Below are 17113 nucleotides of genomic sequence, written 5' to 3' on the forward strand. Positions count from 1 at the left end.
TTTTAAGTGTGAGACAATTGGGAATCAGTGCATGGAATGTGTATGTCGTCAAGGTAGTATGTGCATCCCTGGGTCAGTGTGTGTATTCCTGGGTCATGTGTCCCTGGGATGTGTGTATGTGCTCCAGAGGCGGGCTGTGGTGTGTCGCTGGTAGCAGGGAGGGAAGCACAGTGCAGTGTGTGACCCTGGAGCAGTGTGGAGTGTATCTCTGGGAGTGGTGTGTGTCTCCCTCGGGGTTGTTGTGTGCCACTGGAGCAGTCTCTCTCTCTGGGGGGGCGGGGGTGGGTACGGTCTCTCTGAGGTGTTGTGGCCCCACTGTAGTGTGCCCTCCTGGAGCAGTGGGTAATGAGTGGGTGTCTCTGGGCTGTGTGCCCCTGAAGCAGTGGGTGGGGGTCTCTGGATCAGTGTGTCTCTCTGAGTTGTGTCCCTACTGTATTGTACGCCCCCTGGGGCAGCGTGTGGCGAGCGGGGGGGGGCACCCCTGGGGCAGCATGTGGCGGGCGGGAGGGTGTCCCGGGGGCAGCGTGTGGCGGGCACCCCTGGGGCAGCGTGTGGTGTTGGTGGTGTGTCCGGGGCGGGGTGTCTCCGGCAGTGTGCGCTCTGGGTAGCGGCAGGGGGTGCCCCTAGCGGCCCGTGCTCTCTCTCCTGCTGGTGTTTTGGGGCCCAGGTCACTGCTGCCGGGTGGCGCTGCGCCTCCAGCCCGGCCTCCGAGGGGAGCGCCCGCGGGCGGGGGCGGCCCGCCGGCCACACTGTCCCGAGTCGCAGCCAGCGGCAGCAGCGGCGCAGGCACCTGAATAATCCCCGGCCCGCTGGAAGCCGGGAGGCACCGCAGCTGCCCGGCGCCGGTCACCCCGACCCCAGCGAAGGGGAGGGGTGGGCAGCGCAGGGACCCACCCTCAGCCTCCCCCCCGCTCAGCACCCGCCCAGAGCAGCGGCAGCTGCTTGGCCAGTTCAGCCCCCGCTTTCTCCCGCCGAGTGCGAGAGGCAAAGCCCGGCCACCGCGGCGAGTGGGAGGGACCCGGGCTGAGCAGGGGCCGCTCCCCGCTTTGCCAGCCCGCGCGGGGCTCTGTGCGTGTCTCAGGTGGGCAGCGGCTGCTGAACTTCCCGGGAAGTGCGAGCGAGAGGGAGCCAGAGGCGGCGGCCGCAGCACAAGGGGATGGTGGTTGGCACCCGCCAGAGGACAGCAGCCCAGTAATGCCAACATGTAAGTTTCGTCTCCCTGCGCTTTCCACATTGGGGCGAGGAGTGTTTTTAACCTTCGGAACAGTTTGGTAAGGACTGACTCTCGCCAGCTGCTGGGGCAGCAAACCGGATTGTCCTTGGTCAAAGAGATTCAGGCCAGACAGACCGCATTTCTTTCTTCCTTAGCCAGTGATGAATCTCAGGTTTATTCTGTGCGGAAAGGTAGGGCTAGAAGAACGGGCAAACCGTGTTGTCTGTCTGTGCACACTTGCCAACAGATACTGCTTGGCCAATATCTGGATGTTCTGTAAGATCCAGAGAAGACCGATTTTTAATATATATATATATATAATTATTTACTGTCAGCTTGAAAGCGGAAGTTACTCTTTATACTTTCGATGCTTCCAGGGGAACATTGCAAAAGGAAACAAAACCCATCCCATCGTGTGTGTGTGTGTGTGTGTGTGTGTGTGTGTACGTACACGTACGTTATCTGGAGCCAAAAGTTCAACTCTTTCAAAGTGGAGTTCAGATCAGCGAGAGGTACTCTTTCTAGCCAGCAAGGTACTGTGCCAAAAATAGGAAGGAACAGAAGGGAGAAGGAGGGGTCAGACGGAATAAAAATTTAAGTCCCACTCCTCGCTGTTCCCCACAGTCTCCTGCTGGAGAGAGATTGCTAGATTCCTGCAGTCTTTCGGAGGGAGAGAAAGGGCAGCTTCACAAAGGGTTCGTAGACGCTATCTTTGATAATCTATCCGGTCCGTGGGTTAGCCCTCTTTGTATTGAATCTTGGGCAGATTCCCAGGTAGGCTCTTTTCCTTTGCTGACATATACAAAGGAGCTGTTGGAATCGGTACTTCTCCAGCACATTCACACCTGGTGATAGAGAGCCTATGATTGGGACTGAATGAAAGCAATGATGCAGGCGCAAAGGGTAGATTTCTTTTACAGCATAAGGTAAAGTAAAGCAAGAAGAATTTATGCCTAAAGAACAAATGTTGCACTAATACAGTGCTACTGCGTTAGTAATGAGCGGCATGTTGGTAACTTGCAACTCTAGAAAATGCATTTTGGAGGGAAATCCAAGGACCAAGAAAATATCGGATACGTACAAACGATACGTTTTAAATTAAAATGTATATGCTCTACTGAAGGAATATGAAGGTATTTTCAAGTCAGATGTTTGGCTGGCCCTGAGAATGGTTGTATATGGGGAGAGTAAGCAGCACTCTACAAAACGAATGTTTTAAATGGCATTGTCTGAAGTTAGCAATTTACAATTAAAAATTAGGCAGAATTGAAATGTACTCTTTTGTTAGTTTGCAGTAACTAAAATGCTAAGTAGTTGTCTCTCACTGGTTGCATTATAACTCCATAGTGATTACATCATAAAAGACTTTTGTTTCATAACTTAAATGAGCTGTTTTGAAATTGATGGTATCTCTTTTTAGATTTCAAATTGTCAGCAGCATTTTTTTCTTAATAGTTTCACCCATGTCAAAGATCAAAGAAAATCCAGTCAATCTGCCTGGGGCAGAATTCACATCCTACTCTGGAGAACTCTGCCCATGTTTTGAACAAGGTCCATGGTGTATGCAGATATGTTCTGTAGATGGTGTATTGGTGCATGAACCAAAGGTTATTGGATTAATTAGGAGTAGTATGTATTTTACTCCAAAGCTGTGTGTTTCCAAAAATATGCTGATGTTGCTTTAGCTGGATATTGTATATACAATGTGGGATTTTTGGTAGTTAGATTTAGCAAGACAAGCACTAAATTGGTCTTGAACCATGTCAAATTACCATCCCATTTATGGTTTAGATAAATTACATTACGATTTTGCTCTTCCAGAATGAATTGTGAATACACCCATTGTCTCCTGCATGATAGGAAATAGAAGTACAGTAGCTATGGGTTGCATGAAGTTGGTAGCTGGAGTGATCAACTGGTTATGTCACAGCAGTATCTAAAATTGTCTTTTCACTGAAAAAATTGGTAATGCTTTTGTTAGCCATTGTAGACTGCATTTATTATTCTGCAGAGCATTTACATCTGCAGAGGGATAACTGATAGTTATCCTTTTATACATGTTTTTAACAACTATAGTGGGATTACATCCAACTATAATGGGATTAATGATAGTTGCCAACTACAGTATATTGAGCTGCTTTAGCTACATGGATTCCTCCGAGGTCACATGTAGGTAACTAGGTGAAGATTGAATCAGACTCACTGTTCTGAATTTTGTCTATTTTAAATTTTAAAGAAAGCGAGAGAGAGACATCGCCTTGAACCATGTTCACAGTTGCAGTGAATCTGGTTGTTAGAGGCAGAAATAATCTGCAGTTTTACTCCTCTGTAACAGACTTGTCATTCTTGTTACAGTTTACAGTATTTATTTAATCCTTTGGAGGGTTTTATTACATTACTATCCTCATATTCTTGTCTCTCCATTAGTTACGAATTGGGCCCTACCAAATTCACAGCAATGAAAAACGCATCATGAACTGTGAAATCTGGTCTCCCCCCATGAAATCTGGTCTTTTGTGTGTTTTTACTCAATACTATGCAGATTTTGTGGGGGAAACAAGCATTTCTCAAATTGGGGGTCCTGACCCAAAAGGGAGTTGCAAGGGAGTCCCAAGGTTATTTTAGAGGGGTTGCAGTATTGACACCCTTACTTCTGCGCAGCCTTCAGAGCTGGGCAGCTGAATAGCAGTGGCTGTTGGCTGGGTGCCCAGCTCTGAAGGCAGTGCCCTGCCAGCACAGTAGTGCAGAAGTAAGGGTGGCAATACCATACCATGCTATCCTTACTTCTGCACTGCTGCTGGCGGTGTCTCTGCCTTCAGAGCTAGGTTCGTGGCCGAGTGGCAACTGCTGGAGATTATCATAAGGACAGAGGTGAAAGTAAGCTGGTACGCCCCGGTATGGCATACCAGCAAGAGCCGGTTTGCCATACCGGGGTGGCCCGGCTTCCCCATGAGGCAATTTAAAGGACCTGGGGCTCCCAGCAGGGCCTGGAGCCCCAGGCCCTTTAAATTGCCACCAGAGCCCCACTGTTGGAGCCCTGGGGTAGGGCTGCAGGGCTCTGGGGGCTATTTAAAAAGTCCGGGGCTCCCGCTGCTTCTACCGCCCCGGCCCTTTAAATAGCCCCCAGAGCCCAGGGGTAGCAGGGGGCTCCAGCTGCCTCTGTTGCCCCGGTCCTTTAAATAGCTGCGGGAGCCCGCCACTTCCCCAGGGCTCCAGCGGTTATTTACAGGGCCGGGGCTGTAGAAGCAGGGGAGTCCTGGGCCCTTTAAATAGCCCCCGGAGCCCAGGGGTAGCGGGGAGCTCCAGGGGCTATTTAAAGGGCCTGGGGCTCCAGCTGTCTCTGCTGCCCCAGTCCTTTAACTAGCCACAGGAGCCCCGCTGCTTCCTCAGGGTTCCCACAGCTATTTAAAGGGCCAGGGCGGTAGAAGCAGGGGAGCCCCGGGCCCTTTAAATAGCCCCCGGAGCCCCTGCTGCTACTCCGAGGGAGGGTACTTACCTTACAGGGTGGGCTGGCTCTGACTCCCTCAGCCACGCCCTTTCCGCCCTAGGCCCCAGCATACCGGTAAGTCACTGGACTTACTTTCACCCCTGCATAAGGACAAATGAGAGGGTATTGCTGATGGTGATGATTATTTGCCTTGTACCACAAGCCCAATATTGTTAGCGTAAATGAACGTATGCACAATTGTTTCAGGTAAGTCATTAATGCCGATTTTGAAGAGTAAGGGAGCTAGCATAGATCCCTGAGGTAGAGCATCATTGAGGGTGTGTGCTTTGCTGATTTGCCCGTTCAAAAGGACACTGTACCTTTGGTTGCTCAACACTGAGTCGCATAATGCTATGGCATTTGATGACCCTTGGTGCCTTGAGCAATAGCCCATATCTCTACACCTCCGGGGGGGAAAGTTGCGGGGGGGGGGGGGGTGACACAGGAGGAAGGGGAAGGGTTCATATGCTGTCCTTGACTAGCACAATGGGATTCTGGCTTCTAGGCACTACAACAGTACAAAAAACCCCAACGTTGTTGTAGTTGTTGTTATTATTATTTAAGTCTTATAGGATCAGTTTAGTTTGGTCAGTTTTGAGAGAATCAGAACAACACAAGGCTTTTTAGAAGTAGGTAGTCACCAGAGACAATGTAGTCCAGTGGATTTAGCACAGAACTAGGCACGAGAAACTCTTGAGTTGTACTCCTTTTGCTGCATGGTCTTGAGCAAGTTACAATGTCTGTTTCTCAACTTTTCCAATCTGTAATATGTAGATACGTAGCTCACAGAGGTCTCAAGAGTGTTAATGTGTATACAGCACTTTGAAGATATACAGATATGATGGAGACAAAACCAGGTTTCTTTCAAGTCCAGTAGAATTGTTCTGATTGTTTGACAGACTGGTAATGCTACCTCTGCTCAGAAATTCAGTCTGATGGCTCTGCGAATTCTACTGGCATTAGTGAAAGTCCTGTGCATCATGCTAAAATTTTACTCTGTCAGTGGCTGCCATTAAATATTCAACACTTTGTTCTTGTAGAAACAGCAGTATCTTCCTGTATTTGAAATAGAAGATTTCCTGTTACAGTCACCACCCCAATTGGCAAATGTTGAGATTTTAATTGCATCACTGTATATATGATTTATTTTGTTGTCTCAGCAGGGTAGATTTTCATCAACAGCAACTTTCTGGGGGACTATTTAGGGTATCTGTATATGTATGAAAATTATTTTTTGCATAGTGTACAGCTCCCAAAGTCTTGGCATTCTGTTGTCTGAGATGCTAACAAGAATTTATGGACCACTGAGTTGGAGGACAATATTTCTATTGTCTAGTAATCTGCTTATTCTGCTGTATCTGGCTTCATCAAAGAGATTCTTGTATTTCAGAGCCCTGAATGTTCTGTGCTTGTCTTTAAAACTTTTAAAGTTTAATTTTACCATATCTCAGAAAAATAAATCAGCTTCAAGTTAATAATTTAACAAAACTTTCAATAAAGAATTGGACCTTCTTGTAGTCAGATACTCATATTAGAGAACACCAGTTAGGTTTTCCTACAATCCATACACAACAGTTGATCTCATGAAATGTTATTTGCCTAGGTCTGTAGCATATGGTTCAGGGAAGAACTATTACTTTTAAACTTGCAACATTAGTTGTTTCATCAGTCGATTATTTTAGGATGCTTACTCATCTAGGCTTGTTGGTGTTTAAATTTTTTTCTTTCAAAAGCTAGAAGACCCATTAGTGGACAAGATTTTAAATTTACCCCCGGCTTTCCCTATCAGTTTTAAAGCAATATATGTGGAGTGGGGAAAGAGAAAAGATTTCCATATGTTTAAAAAGGACAGGTTTTTATGATATGTGGTTTAACTGCCTGGTGTTTTTTCTCTCACTAACCTCCTCGCATTCACAGCCTGACAAATGGCATTAAAGTTCATCCAAATGTCTTTTGGGTCAATTTATTTAATATTTCACTACCCTGGCAGACATTTGTGTGTGATGATGTTTTTTCATTACTGTTAGTTCAGTGTTCTTGCCAGTCCATCCTGTTTCCTCCCTCCCTCTGTCCCCTCAATATAACTGAACATTTTCTTACTGGAAAAAGGCCAGTTATAGGCTGTCAGTACAAAATAGGATGGGAATGGTGTTGCTCAATATAATATGTGAGCTGTGTTTCACTATTTCTTCTTTGCTGTTGCTTGTTGCTGAGTTGTTGCATAAAAAGAGAAAGCCATATAATAGGTTACAATTAATTTTGGATCCATGATTATATTTCCATAGTAAAGGTTGGGGCTAAGTTCCATTATAAGCCTTATTTCTTGCTTGTCCAGCTTCCTCACACCATAATTTTAGCTAGGAACATTTTGATTTGGCCTAAAAATTGTCATATATGTTTTGAAGGCAAAGGAATGCAAGTAGAATTGGCCAAACTATTTTTGTATTTATTGTATTAAATATCAAGAATCTAATTGATTTCAGTGAGAATAGGATTGGGCCTCTGGACACTGACAGACAGAAAATATTACCTTTTTAAGTTAAGGTTCCTATTTACTGTACACAATGTAAACCAAGGAATGTTACAGCTATAAAAACCGTAAGACTGAAAAGTGTAGGAAAGAACAGTTATGGGAAGAAAGGTAAATATTCAAATGCACTCTTCATATTGTCTATAATACATGTCAGTGCATGGCAAATTCTAAAAAGAACCTTAACTCCACCCATATTCCTGCCCAGTCTCAACATACAGACCATATCCCTTTTACATCATCCACCCTATGTGTTTTGAATATTGTCTACTGTCAACGCTGCTTCCCCACTCTGAACTTTAGGGTATAAATGTGGGGGCCTGCATGAACACTTCTAAGCTTAACTACCAGCTTAGATCTGGTCCGCTGCCACCACTCCCAAATGTGCTAATTCCCTTCCCTGGGTAGCCTTGAGAGACTCTTCACCAATTCCCTGGTGAATACAGATCCAAACCCCTTGGATCTTAAAACAAGGAGAAATTAAACATCCCCCCTCCCACCTCCCACCAACTCCTGGTGGATCAAGATCCAACCCCCTTGGATCTAAAAACAAGGAAAAATCAATCAGGTTCTTAAAAAGAAGGCTTTTAATTAAAGAAAAAGGTAAAAATCATCTCTGTAAAATCAGGATGGAAACTAACTTTACAGGGTAATCAAACTTAAAGAGCCCAGAGGAATCCCCTCTAGCCTTAGGTTCAAAGTTACAGCAAACAGAGATAAACACTCTAGCAAAAAGGTACATTTACAAGTTGAGAAAACAAAGATAAAAACTAACACGCCTTGCCTGGCTGTTTCTTACAAGTTGGAAATATGAGAGACTTGTTCAGAAATATTTGGAGAGCCTGGATTGATGTCTGGTCCCTCTCAGTCCCAAGAGCGAACAACCCCCAAAACAAAGAGCACAAACAAAAGCCTTCCCCCCCCCACCAAGATTTGAAAGTATCTTGTCCCCTTATTGGTCCTTTGGGTCAGGTGTCAGCCAGGTTACCTGAGCTTCTTAACCCTTTACAGGTAAAAGGATTTTGGAGTCTCTGGCCAGGAGGGATTTTATAGTACTGTACACAGGAGGGCTGTTACCTTTCCCTTTCCTATTTATTGTACAAAATGTAAACCAAGGAATGTTACAGCTATAAAAACCGTAAGACTGAAAAGTGTAGGAAAGAACAGTTATGGGAAGAAAGGTAAATATTCAAATGCACTCTTCATATTGTCTATAATACATGCCAGTGCATGGCAAATTCTAAAAAGAACCTTAACTCCATCCATATTCCTGCCCAGTCTCAACATATAGACCATATCCCTTTTACATCATCCACCCTATGTGTTTTGAATATGGGCTACAAACTGTAATAAGCAAATCACTTACCCATCATGCATGGCCCACAGACCCAACCACAGTCCATCTTCTGGCTTGCCTGTCTATATATGAACACCTTGTCTTTTACCCGCCATATAAAGACGAGAGACAACATTCTTTTAAAGCAAGATTCTAAGGAAGATTCTATTTTTCAACTGCTGGTGTAATAATAGCAATATCTTAATTATTATTGAAAAAATCAAGTTTTGGCTTTATTAAAGGTTTCCTAAACAGTTGCTTTCTTGCTTCACAGGATGTCACCTGTGAGTGATATGTGGTGCTATCACTGGAAATGGAAGCTGCAGCACTTTCTGTATTTATTTACTATCTACATGATATGTCTGCAGAATTTGGGTAAGTGAGCAAACTATCATCTCTTTCCAATAAAAAGATCATGGTCCCAATTTTGATGAACAAGAGCTAGTCTTATGTATGGCTGTATTATGTATTTCTGTTACATTCACAATTTAATATTTTGATTACATTGTAATTTGATAGTTTGATTTATGTTTTACACTATTGCCAAGGTTCAGTTTACCTGTTTTTGAAATAGTATTTCACTCATCCATCCCTGCCATTTCTTTTTCTTCAGCTAATTGTGAACCTTGACTTTGAGTTATTTGCTTGATCCTTTCTTCTGATTTTTCTTTGTAAGTTCTTGCATCTCTTCTAATTTTCTCATTCATTTCTGCTTCCTCTATTGACAGAATAAGATGTGATACTTAAATATTTTTCCAAATTTGGGCATGTGGGCATGTGTGTGCGTAATGTAGTGACTCTTCACATCGCAAATAAGTTGACCTTAAAAACTGTAAATGAAGGATAATGATGATTAATCTTAAAATAGTTTGTGAACATGAAATTTGAATGATATAAAAATTGCTTCAAAAATCCATATGAACATAGAACAATCATATACTGGATAGGACATTTAATTAAAAACTCAGCCTTTGTCAGTCTGTAGAAACTGGTGAGTGCAGAATTTTGTAATATCTTGAAATTATTGTCTGTAAACTGAAGACCTAGAGATTTGATTTACCAAATGCCTTTTCCTGACCATTGGTGCAGAAAGTATTTTAGGAGTTTCAGCAGTTTACTGCACAGTTCTTGAGCATAAGAAAACCTTGGAGCAGATTGTGGCATGCTAATTCCATATCAAATAGGAATTTTTCCAGTTACTAACTTCCCATTGGAAAGACCATACTATATCTGAAAAACAGGGTGGAATATATAGAGATGTTCTGGTTTTTTTTAAAACAAACAAGTAAGGAGCTTTGAAATTTCATCAGAGGTTATGTATTTGTTAAACTGTCCAAGCTGCACATTCAGAGTTCCAACTGCACAACAGTTTAAGTGATGTACTTTTTAAACCTAGATAAAATATTATAGACACAAGTCTACATTTGGGGCCAGACTGTCTGCTGTAGCTGAGTAGTGCTCAGCACAGCTGGGGTGTGCAGAGGTCCTATTTGAATCCCCTTGATTTTGAGCTCTCCGGCTGCCAGTCTGGTCCTTAGTGTAAAATAAACGAACTGGGGAACTGATCTAATTTTCATCAACTGTTTAGTGGGTGCTGTGTCTGGCAGTTGTGGAATGCTGGGGCACAAGGATGCCTCAGCCAGTCTCCCTAAGCTGGTCACTGGAAGGATCCGGAGCCACTACAGTACAATGGCTCTGTACCATTGCAAGATCCCTCATTTGCAGGGGCATATATGCCAGCGACTGGCTACACCAACTTTAAGGTTGCTTAATGCCAGTGGAGTGGTACAAAGAAGCCAGAATGCACTTGATAATCACAGAGACAAGGTGGGTAAGATAATATTGTTTATGGGACCAACTTCTGTTGGTGAGAGAGACAAGCTTTCGAGCTTACACAGAGCTCTTCTTCAGGTCACCATCAGAAATTGGCCCAATAAAACATATTCCCTCACACACCTTGTCTCTCTCATATCCTGGGACCAACACAGCTACAACAACACTGCATACTTGTTAATCGGGCATTTTGTTTTGAATTCACTGATCTGATACTTGTCAATTTTTATGGTTCTGTTTTGTTTTGTTTCTCCTGTGTCTTTTGGCTAAAAAGAAAACTTGTGTTTTATGTGTTAATCCCTTTATTGCTATTCAAATGTGAATGTATATAGGCAGGAGTTTTCTGTTGTACATTATTTTTCAATTAATGGAACATCAATCATCAGACACTTTAGATAGGATAGCCAGGAATAAACAATTTCAACAGACAGATATGTTTGCTGTTCAGCAGTGAAGCAGGTCACAAGCAAAATTTGTTGTTAACACTATTGAAATGAAAACGAGACATTTACGTCTCCTGTGATGTCATTTCAGTGGACCTGTCTTCAGACCCTTAGGTTTTCATTGTTAATGCTGTCCTTGCAACTCACAGGTGTGTGTTTCTTCTTTGTTAGGCTATAAACTAGAGCTGCCATATACTAACCTTCCCCACTTTTCTTTGTACTTTTTAATAGAAGTTTTGCTATTTGAGGTGTACTAAGCAGATGACAACAGCCCTTTTAATGCATTACAGATTCTTTGCCATGTTTTTTTCTTTTTACTAAAGATGTATGTCAGTTTGGCTTTGGACACACATGGTATCCAGAATGTTAATGTTAACTTAAATACTACTGAAGTTAATGCAATAGAATAAATATCATAAAATCTGACATTCAGACAGCTTCACTAGTGATCCGTGATCTCAGAAAGCTATTGATTTTTTTGCACTTTGACTAGCGGAGGTTAGATATGTGGAAGGATGATGATAATCAGATGCCTTTCTCATGGATTAACTATAGGGCTGGTAGTCAAGGCAAAAAAAGTCAGTCATGCCTTTGTCGGGGCACAAATGCAAAAGTAATAATTTTACAGTGAGAGTTTTGCTTGCTTAAGGATGCAGAATCAGGCCTGTTTTCAGAAAGAAAATTCAAGGGAGGAATAAACACATCAGAAAACCTATAATAGTAGCAGAATTGTCTCTAAATAGAATGCAACAGAGAGTCCTGTGGCACCTTTAAGACTAACAGTCTTAAAGGTGCCACAGGACTCTCTGTTGCTTTTTACAGATCAAGACTAACATGGCTACCCCTCTGATTCTAAATAGAATGTTTGTTCAGAGTTTTCTGTGATGTGTCAGCAGCTATTTAAGGTGAACAGCTCCTTTTTTATGAATTGGCTAGTTAAATGCAAACATACTGAAAGACAGGTGCAATAGCTCAGTGAATTACCCTAATATAGACCTGCTCAAAAGCACATTGAAGTCAGTGGAAACACTCCCAAGGATTCATAGATTTTAAGGTCAGAAGGGACCTCTGATCTTGTAGTCTGACCTTCAGTCTAACATAGGCCATGAGGACTTTCCTGAATTAATTCCTGTTTGAATTAAAGCATGTCTTTTGCAAAAACTTGCAATCTTGATATACAATGTGCTTTGGATCAGGTCCTGGAAGATCATGGGACAAATCCTCAGCTGCTGTAAATTGTCATAGATCATTGACTTTTAATGGAGCTATGACAATTTACATCCGCTGAGGATCTGTATTTACCAACAGGATGAGAAATAGTGTCTCTTTTCCCAGTGTAAGGCTGCCAGCTTGAGATATACAAAGAGCTCAATATTTCTTCTTTAATTTGGGCAACTGGACCATTGATTACGGTGCTCTTAAAAATCAGTATAAAAAACAAACCAAAACAAAAAACACCTCATTCAAAGTTAAGGAAGTGCACTTTCCACCTCTTTTAAAGTGTAGAAATGCACAAGGAATATCATCCCCAATAGCCTGAACTCTGTTCTGTTCTACCCTATGCACCTGTTGCATCTTGCACATAGGAGAGTGATGTTATGAGGAGTGTGGCCTAGTTATAGGGCACTGGCTGGGGACTCAGAAGACCTATTCCTGGCTCTGCTACTAGACTGCTGGGTGGCTGTGGGAAAGTCACATCCCCACTCTGTGCCTTACTTTCCACATCTGTAAAAATGAGACTAATGATCATTAGCTCCCTTATAAAGTGCTTTGAGATCTGCTGATGAAAAACACTATGAAAGAGCTGGGAGTTGTGGTGATGATGATGATGATGATGATGATAGAGTTTTTAATAAGGATGGTTTAAATCCATCACATTTATGTAGCTGAGAGACTCTGAATTCCCTGGCTTTGTTTTTGTACAATATGTCAACAATATGTAAGTTGGTCCCCTGAACATTGGCATAAAGTCTATCTGAATTTTGATTCAGCATTTAGGAAATTGGGAGATCCAGATATATCTCACAGGATGACAATGTTCTTTGCCATAGAAACCCTACATGCATTTGGGAAATTGTACTGAATGGTTGGCTTAAATAAGGACATTTTTAGTGAAGAGATGTAAAAGTCTGTCTTTTTACAGTAACCTCATATCATCTTAAATAAGGCTGAAGTAGTTTGATCTAGTGAAGTAAAAACATTGGGGTTCAATCGTCTCAGAAATACATAAAAACAACAAGGAGTCATCAGAAATATATAATTAACCTTTCAACAAGAATTCAGTTAGATCACTTCTCAGTTGTAGTTGTGGATGCATAGGAAGATGTCTGGTGTTTAGGATAGGATTGTTTCCTGATTTTGATTGCTCTATAGATTGTAATACAGGAGCAGAACCAAGGTCGTTTAGGTGACCTTAAATGTGTGTTTCGAACTGCATATTTGCTTTCCAATTTATTTTTTTAAGTATAATCTCTTCATTGAATTTCCAGCTTTTCTAATGTTTGTGCCTTTTGAGGGACTTGCAACATTCTCTTAAGAATTTTTATCCCTTTAAGTAAATGCTATAAATCTACAACCTTAACTACAGCTTAATCAATTTTAATGTTATACAGGATGTGGAAAAGATATTTTAAAAATAAACATACATAGAAGGAAACTATAGTTACAGTAGTTCCATACTATATCCCACTCTAGTGCTAATACGCAACCACTGTGTTGCAGCTGATATCACCCAACCTGTGGTAGAGCCTGATCTGAAGCCCTTTAATGTCAGTAGCCATCTTTCCATTGACTTCAGTCTTTCAGTTGACTTCAATGGGTTTTCAGTTAGGCCCATAGAACTAGATGTAGGGAGAAGAGTAACTGTGTGTCATGTGATATCACAGGTAGTGGTGGTCATTGGAGTGTAGGGAACCATGTTAGTCTTTCCACTGGCTATTTAAAAATATTTATTATTTGAACATAAGAACATAAGAATGGCCCTACTGGGTCAGACCATCTAGCCCAGTATCCTGTCTTCCAACAGTGGCCAATTCCAGGTGCCCCAGAGGGAATGAACAGAACAGGTAATCATCAAGTGATCCATCCCCTGTCACTCATTCCCAGCTTCTGGCAAACAGAGGCTAGAGACACCATCCCTACCCATCCTGGCTAATAGCCATTGATGGACCTGTCCTCCATGAATTTGTCTAGTTCTTTTTTTAACCCTCGTATAGTCTTGGCCTTCACAACATCCTCTGGCAAGGAGTTCCACAGGTTGACTGTGCATTGTGTGAAGAAATACTTCCTTTTATTTGTTTTAAACCTGCTGCCTATTAATTTCATTTGGTGACCCCTAGTTCTTGTGTTATCAGAAGTAGTAAACAACACTTCCTTATCTACTTTCTCTACACCAGTCATGATTTTATAGACCTCAATCATATCTCCCCTTACCCATCTCTTTTCCAAATTGAAAAGTCCCAGTTTTATTAATCTCTTCTTATATGGAAGCCGTTCCATACCCCTAATCATTTTTGTTGCCCTTTTCTGAACCTTTTCCAGTTCCAATATATCTTTTTTGAGATGGGTCAACCACATCTGCACACAGTATTCAAGATGTGGGCATACCAGATATTTATATAGCGGCAACATGATATTTTCTGTCCCTTTCTTAATTATTCCCAGCATTCTGTTTGCTTTTTTGACTGCTGCTGCACATTGAGTGGATGTTTTCAGAGAACTATCCACAATGACTCCAAGATCTCTTTCTTGAGTGGTAACAGCTAATATAGACCCCATCATTTTATATGTATAGTTGGGATTATGCTTTCCAATGTGCATTACTTTGCATTTATCAACACTGAATTTCATCTGCCATTTTGTTGCCCAGTCACCCAGTTTTGAGAGACCCTTTTGTAGCTCTTTGCAGTCTGCCTGGGTCTTAACTATCTTTAGTAATTTTGTAACATCTGCAAATGTTGCCACCTCACTGTTTACCCCTTTTTCCAGATCATTTATGTTTATGTTGAATAGGTCTAGTCCCAGGACAGACCCCTGGGGGACACCACTATTTACCTCTCTCCATTCTGAAAACTGACTCTTCATACCTATCCTTTGTTTCCTATCTTTTAACCAGTTACCAATCCATGAGAGCACCCTCTCTCTTATCCCGTGGCAGCTTACTTTGCGTAAGAGCCTTTGGTGAGGGATCTTGCCAAAGGCTTTCTGAAAATCTAAGTACACTATATCCACTGGATCCCCTTGGTCCACATGTTTGTTGACCCCCTCAAAGAATTCTAGTCGATTGGTGAGGCATGATTTCCCTTTTGTTTGTTTGTATTCTTCAAGGAAAAGGGTTAGAGAAGAGAGGGTGTCCGGAAGGTCTTCGCTTCCCCATAACTTGAATAGAAATCAGTGAGGGGTCTGGATATACACAAACTGGGAGCCAGGTCAGGGGATTGGAAGGGTTATCCACATGTAAAAGAGACAGCTAATAGTTTGGGACGTGACCCTATCCCCATGTAAGGAATACAGGAGCCAAGTCTGGGGGTGTCTGTGGAAGGTGGTGATTGCAGCTAAAGGTGGGATTAGGGTGAAGCAGGTCTGGAGTTGAATGTCTCCCTCCCTCCCCTCATGAACAGAAGCCTGGTGAGAGCAAGTTTGGAGGAGAGGGAACAAGGCAGAAAGCATGCTAAGGGCTGGTCCACACTAACCCCCCACTTCGAACTAAGATACGCAACTTCAGCTACGTTATTCACGTAGCTGAAGTCAAACTATCTTAGTTCTAACTTACTGCGGGTCCACACGCGGCAGGCAGGCTCCCCCGTTGACTCTGCGTACTCCTCTCGTGGAGCAGGAGTACCGGCGTCGACGGCGAGCACTTCCCGGATCGATCTGGGATCGATTTATCGCGTCTAGACAAGACGTGATAAATCGATCCCAGAAGATCGATTGCTTACTGCCGGACCCGGAGGTAAGTATAGACGTACCCTAAGATAAGGATAGTGTGTATTAGCAGGGAAAGCTAGTATTGTGCACCTACTGTTAAAATTGATTCAGCTTTATCTTTAACATGCCTTTCTTGCCTACACAACTCAGGAACAGTGTATTTGCAACTGTTCTGAACCACCCTACCCTAAACAAGGGCCAAAGATCTTATCTCCAAGTGAGTGCTGAAACAACTAAAAGCAGAGTTGCTTATCTTTCTCCCTCCCACCATGTGTGCAGTAAGGATTGAAGTGCCAAGATTCTATCCAAAACAGTCAGTGTAATTCTACATATACAGCTGAGAGGCAGGGAATGATTTGATAACTTAATTACTAATACTTTGGGAAAATTCTCTCCTGGCGTCACTGGGGTGGGGATAAGTGTGTATGTATTGGGTGGATGCTGTGTGTAAGTGGAAGTGACGTTTCTGACTCATACACACAATGAGTACTTAGAAAGTTAGGAAACCTAAAGAAGTTTCAATTAAAAGGTATCTGCTTTCCCGCTGGCTAGAGGAAGGATATCTGATTTCTCAACTCTCTCTTGGAAAGATACCTTTTAACTGAAACTTCTTTAGGTTTCCTAACTTTCTAAGTACTCATTGTGTGTATGAGTCAGAAATGTCACTTTCACTTACACTCAGCGTCTACCCAATATAATATATGTGCATGTGTACATGGAAGTTGAGAGGTTAGGTAGCATAATACCGAGATTCTCTCTAGTAGTCCTGTAACACTTTCATTTATACCCTTTCCATGTTAATTTCCTTTCACATTTTAATGTAGTCCAAAGCAATATCAAAATAAGCACTTTATGCTATATTTGTTTAATGTCCAGATTTATGCTCTGATGGGGTATGCATTGAGACCATTTATGGATTTACATTTACTTTTGTTGAAATCTATGAGTTGCCTCTTTTATACACCCCTGCCTTGACCAGCTAATTCATGTGAAAATAAGTCTCAGCTGGGATGATTTGTGCAGGAAGCAGCCTCTTATTATCTTTGTTTATTTTATTTTTTAACAATACATTTTTGATTGAACTGATTGTTATCTCCCTTTAAGTGTTTTGAACTTATTCTATTAAACCTGAAAATATTACCTTTAAAGCTTGCTGGATTCCCCCTCCCCCCCGATGTGGAACTGTAGCCAGAAAGTAGAATGCACCCAAACACCACGGAAAATTCTGAGCTGAAGAGGAATTGGCAACACCTGGTCTATGCTTTCTGCTAATTCTTTTTGTTCCACAGTAGTTACAAAAATAGACTTTATATAAATAAACTAAGGGATGAAAGCATCAGTCAGG

At 42.3% G+C, this 17113-nt stretch overlaps 1 protein-coding gene across 10 annotated transcripts in view; it reads left to right on the forward strand.

Moving 5' to 3' along the window:
- Nucleotides 1-722: 722 nt before the first annotated feature.
- Nucleotides 723-17113, forward strand: part of ADGRG6 (adhesion G protein-coupled receptor G6) — a 161322-nt gene continuing 144931 nt past the window's right edge. For 3 of the 10 annotated variants that reach the window (XM_065588770.1, XM_008177101.4, XM_065588768.1), the window contains exons 1-2: nucleotides 723-1204; nucleotides 8841-8941. In XM_065588770.1, the coding sequence (XP_065444842.1) occupies nucleotides 1203-1204; nucleotides 8841-8941 (103 nt within the window). In that variant the 5' untranslated portion in view covers nucleotides 723-1202. Of the gene's footprint in view, nucleotides 1205-1628; nucleotides 1909-1962; nucleotides 1988-2030; nucleotides 2140-8840; nucleotides 8942-17113 lie in introns of those variants that run through there. The other 7 variants (XM_042848206.2, XM_065588771.1, XM_042848205.2 and 4 more) reach the window with 5 other exon arrangements.

Source organism: Chrysemys picta, chromosome 3 (genome assembly GCF_011386835.1).
Source record: "Chrysemys picta bellii isolate R12L10 chromosome 3, ASM1138683v2, whole genome shotgun sequence".
NCBI lineage: Eukaryota > Metazoa > Chordata > Testudines > Emydidae > Chrysemys > Chrysemys picta.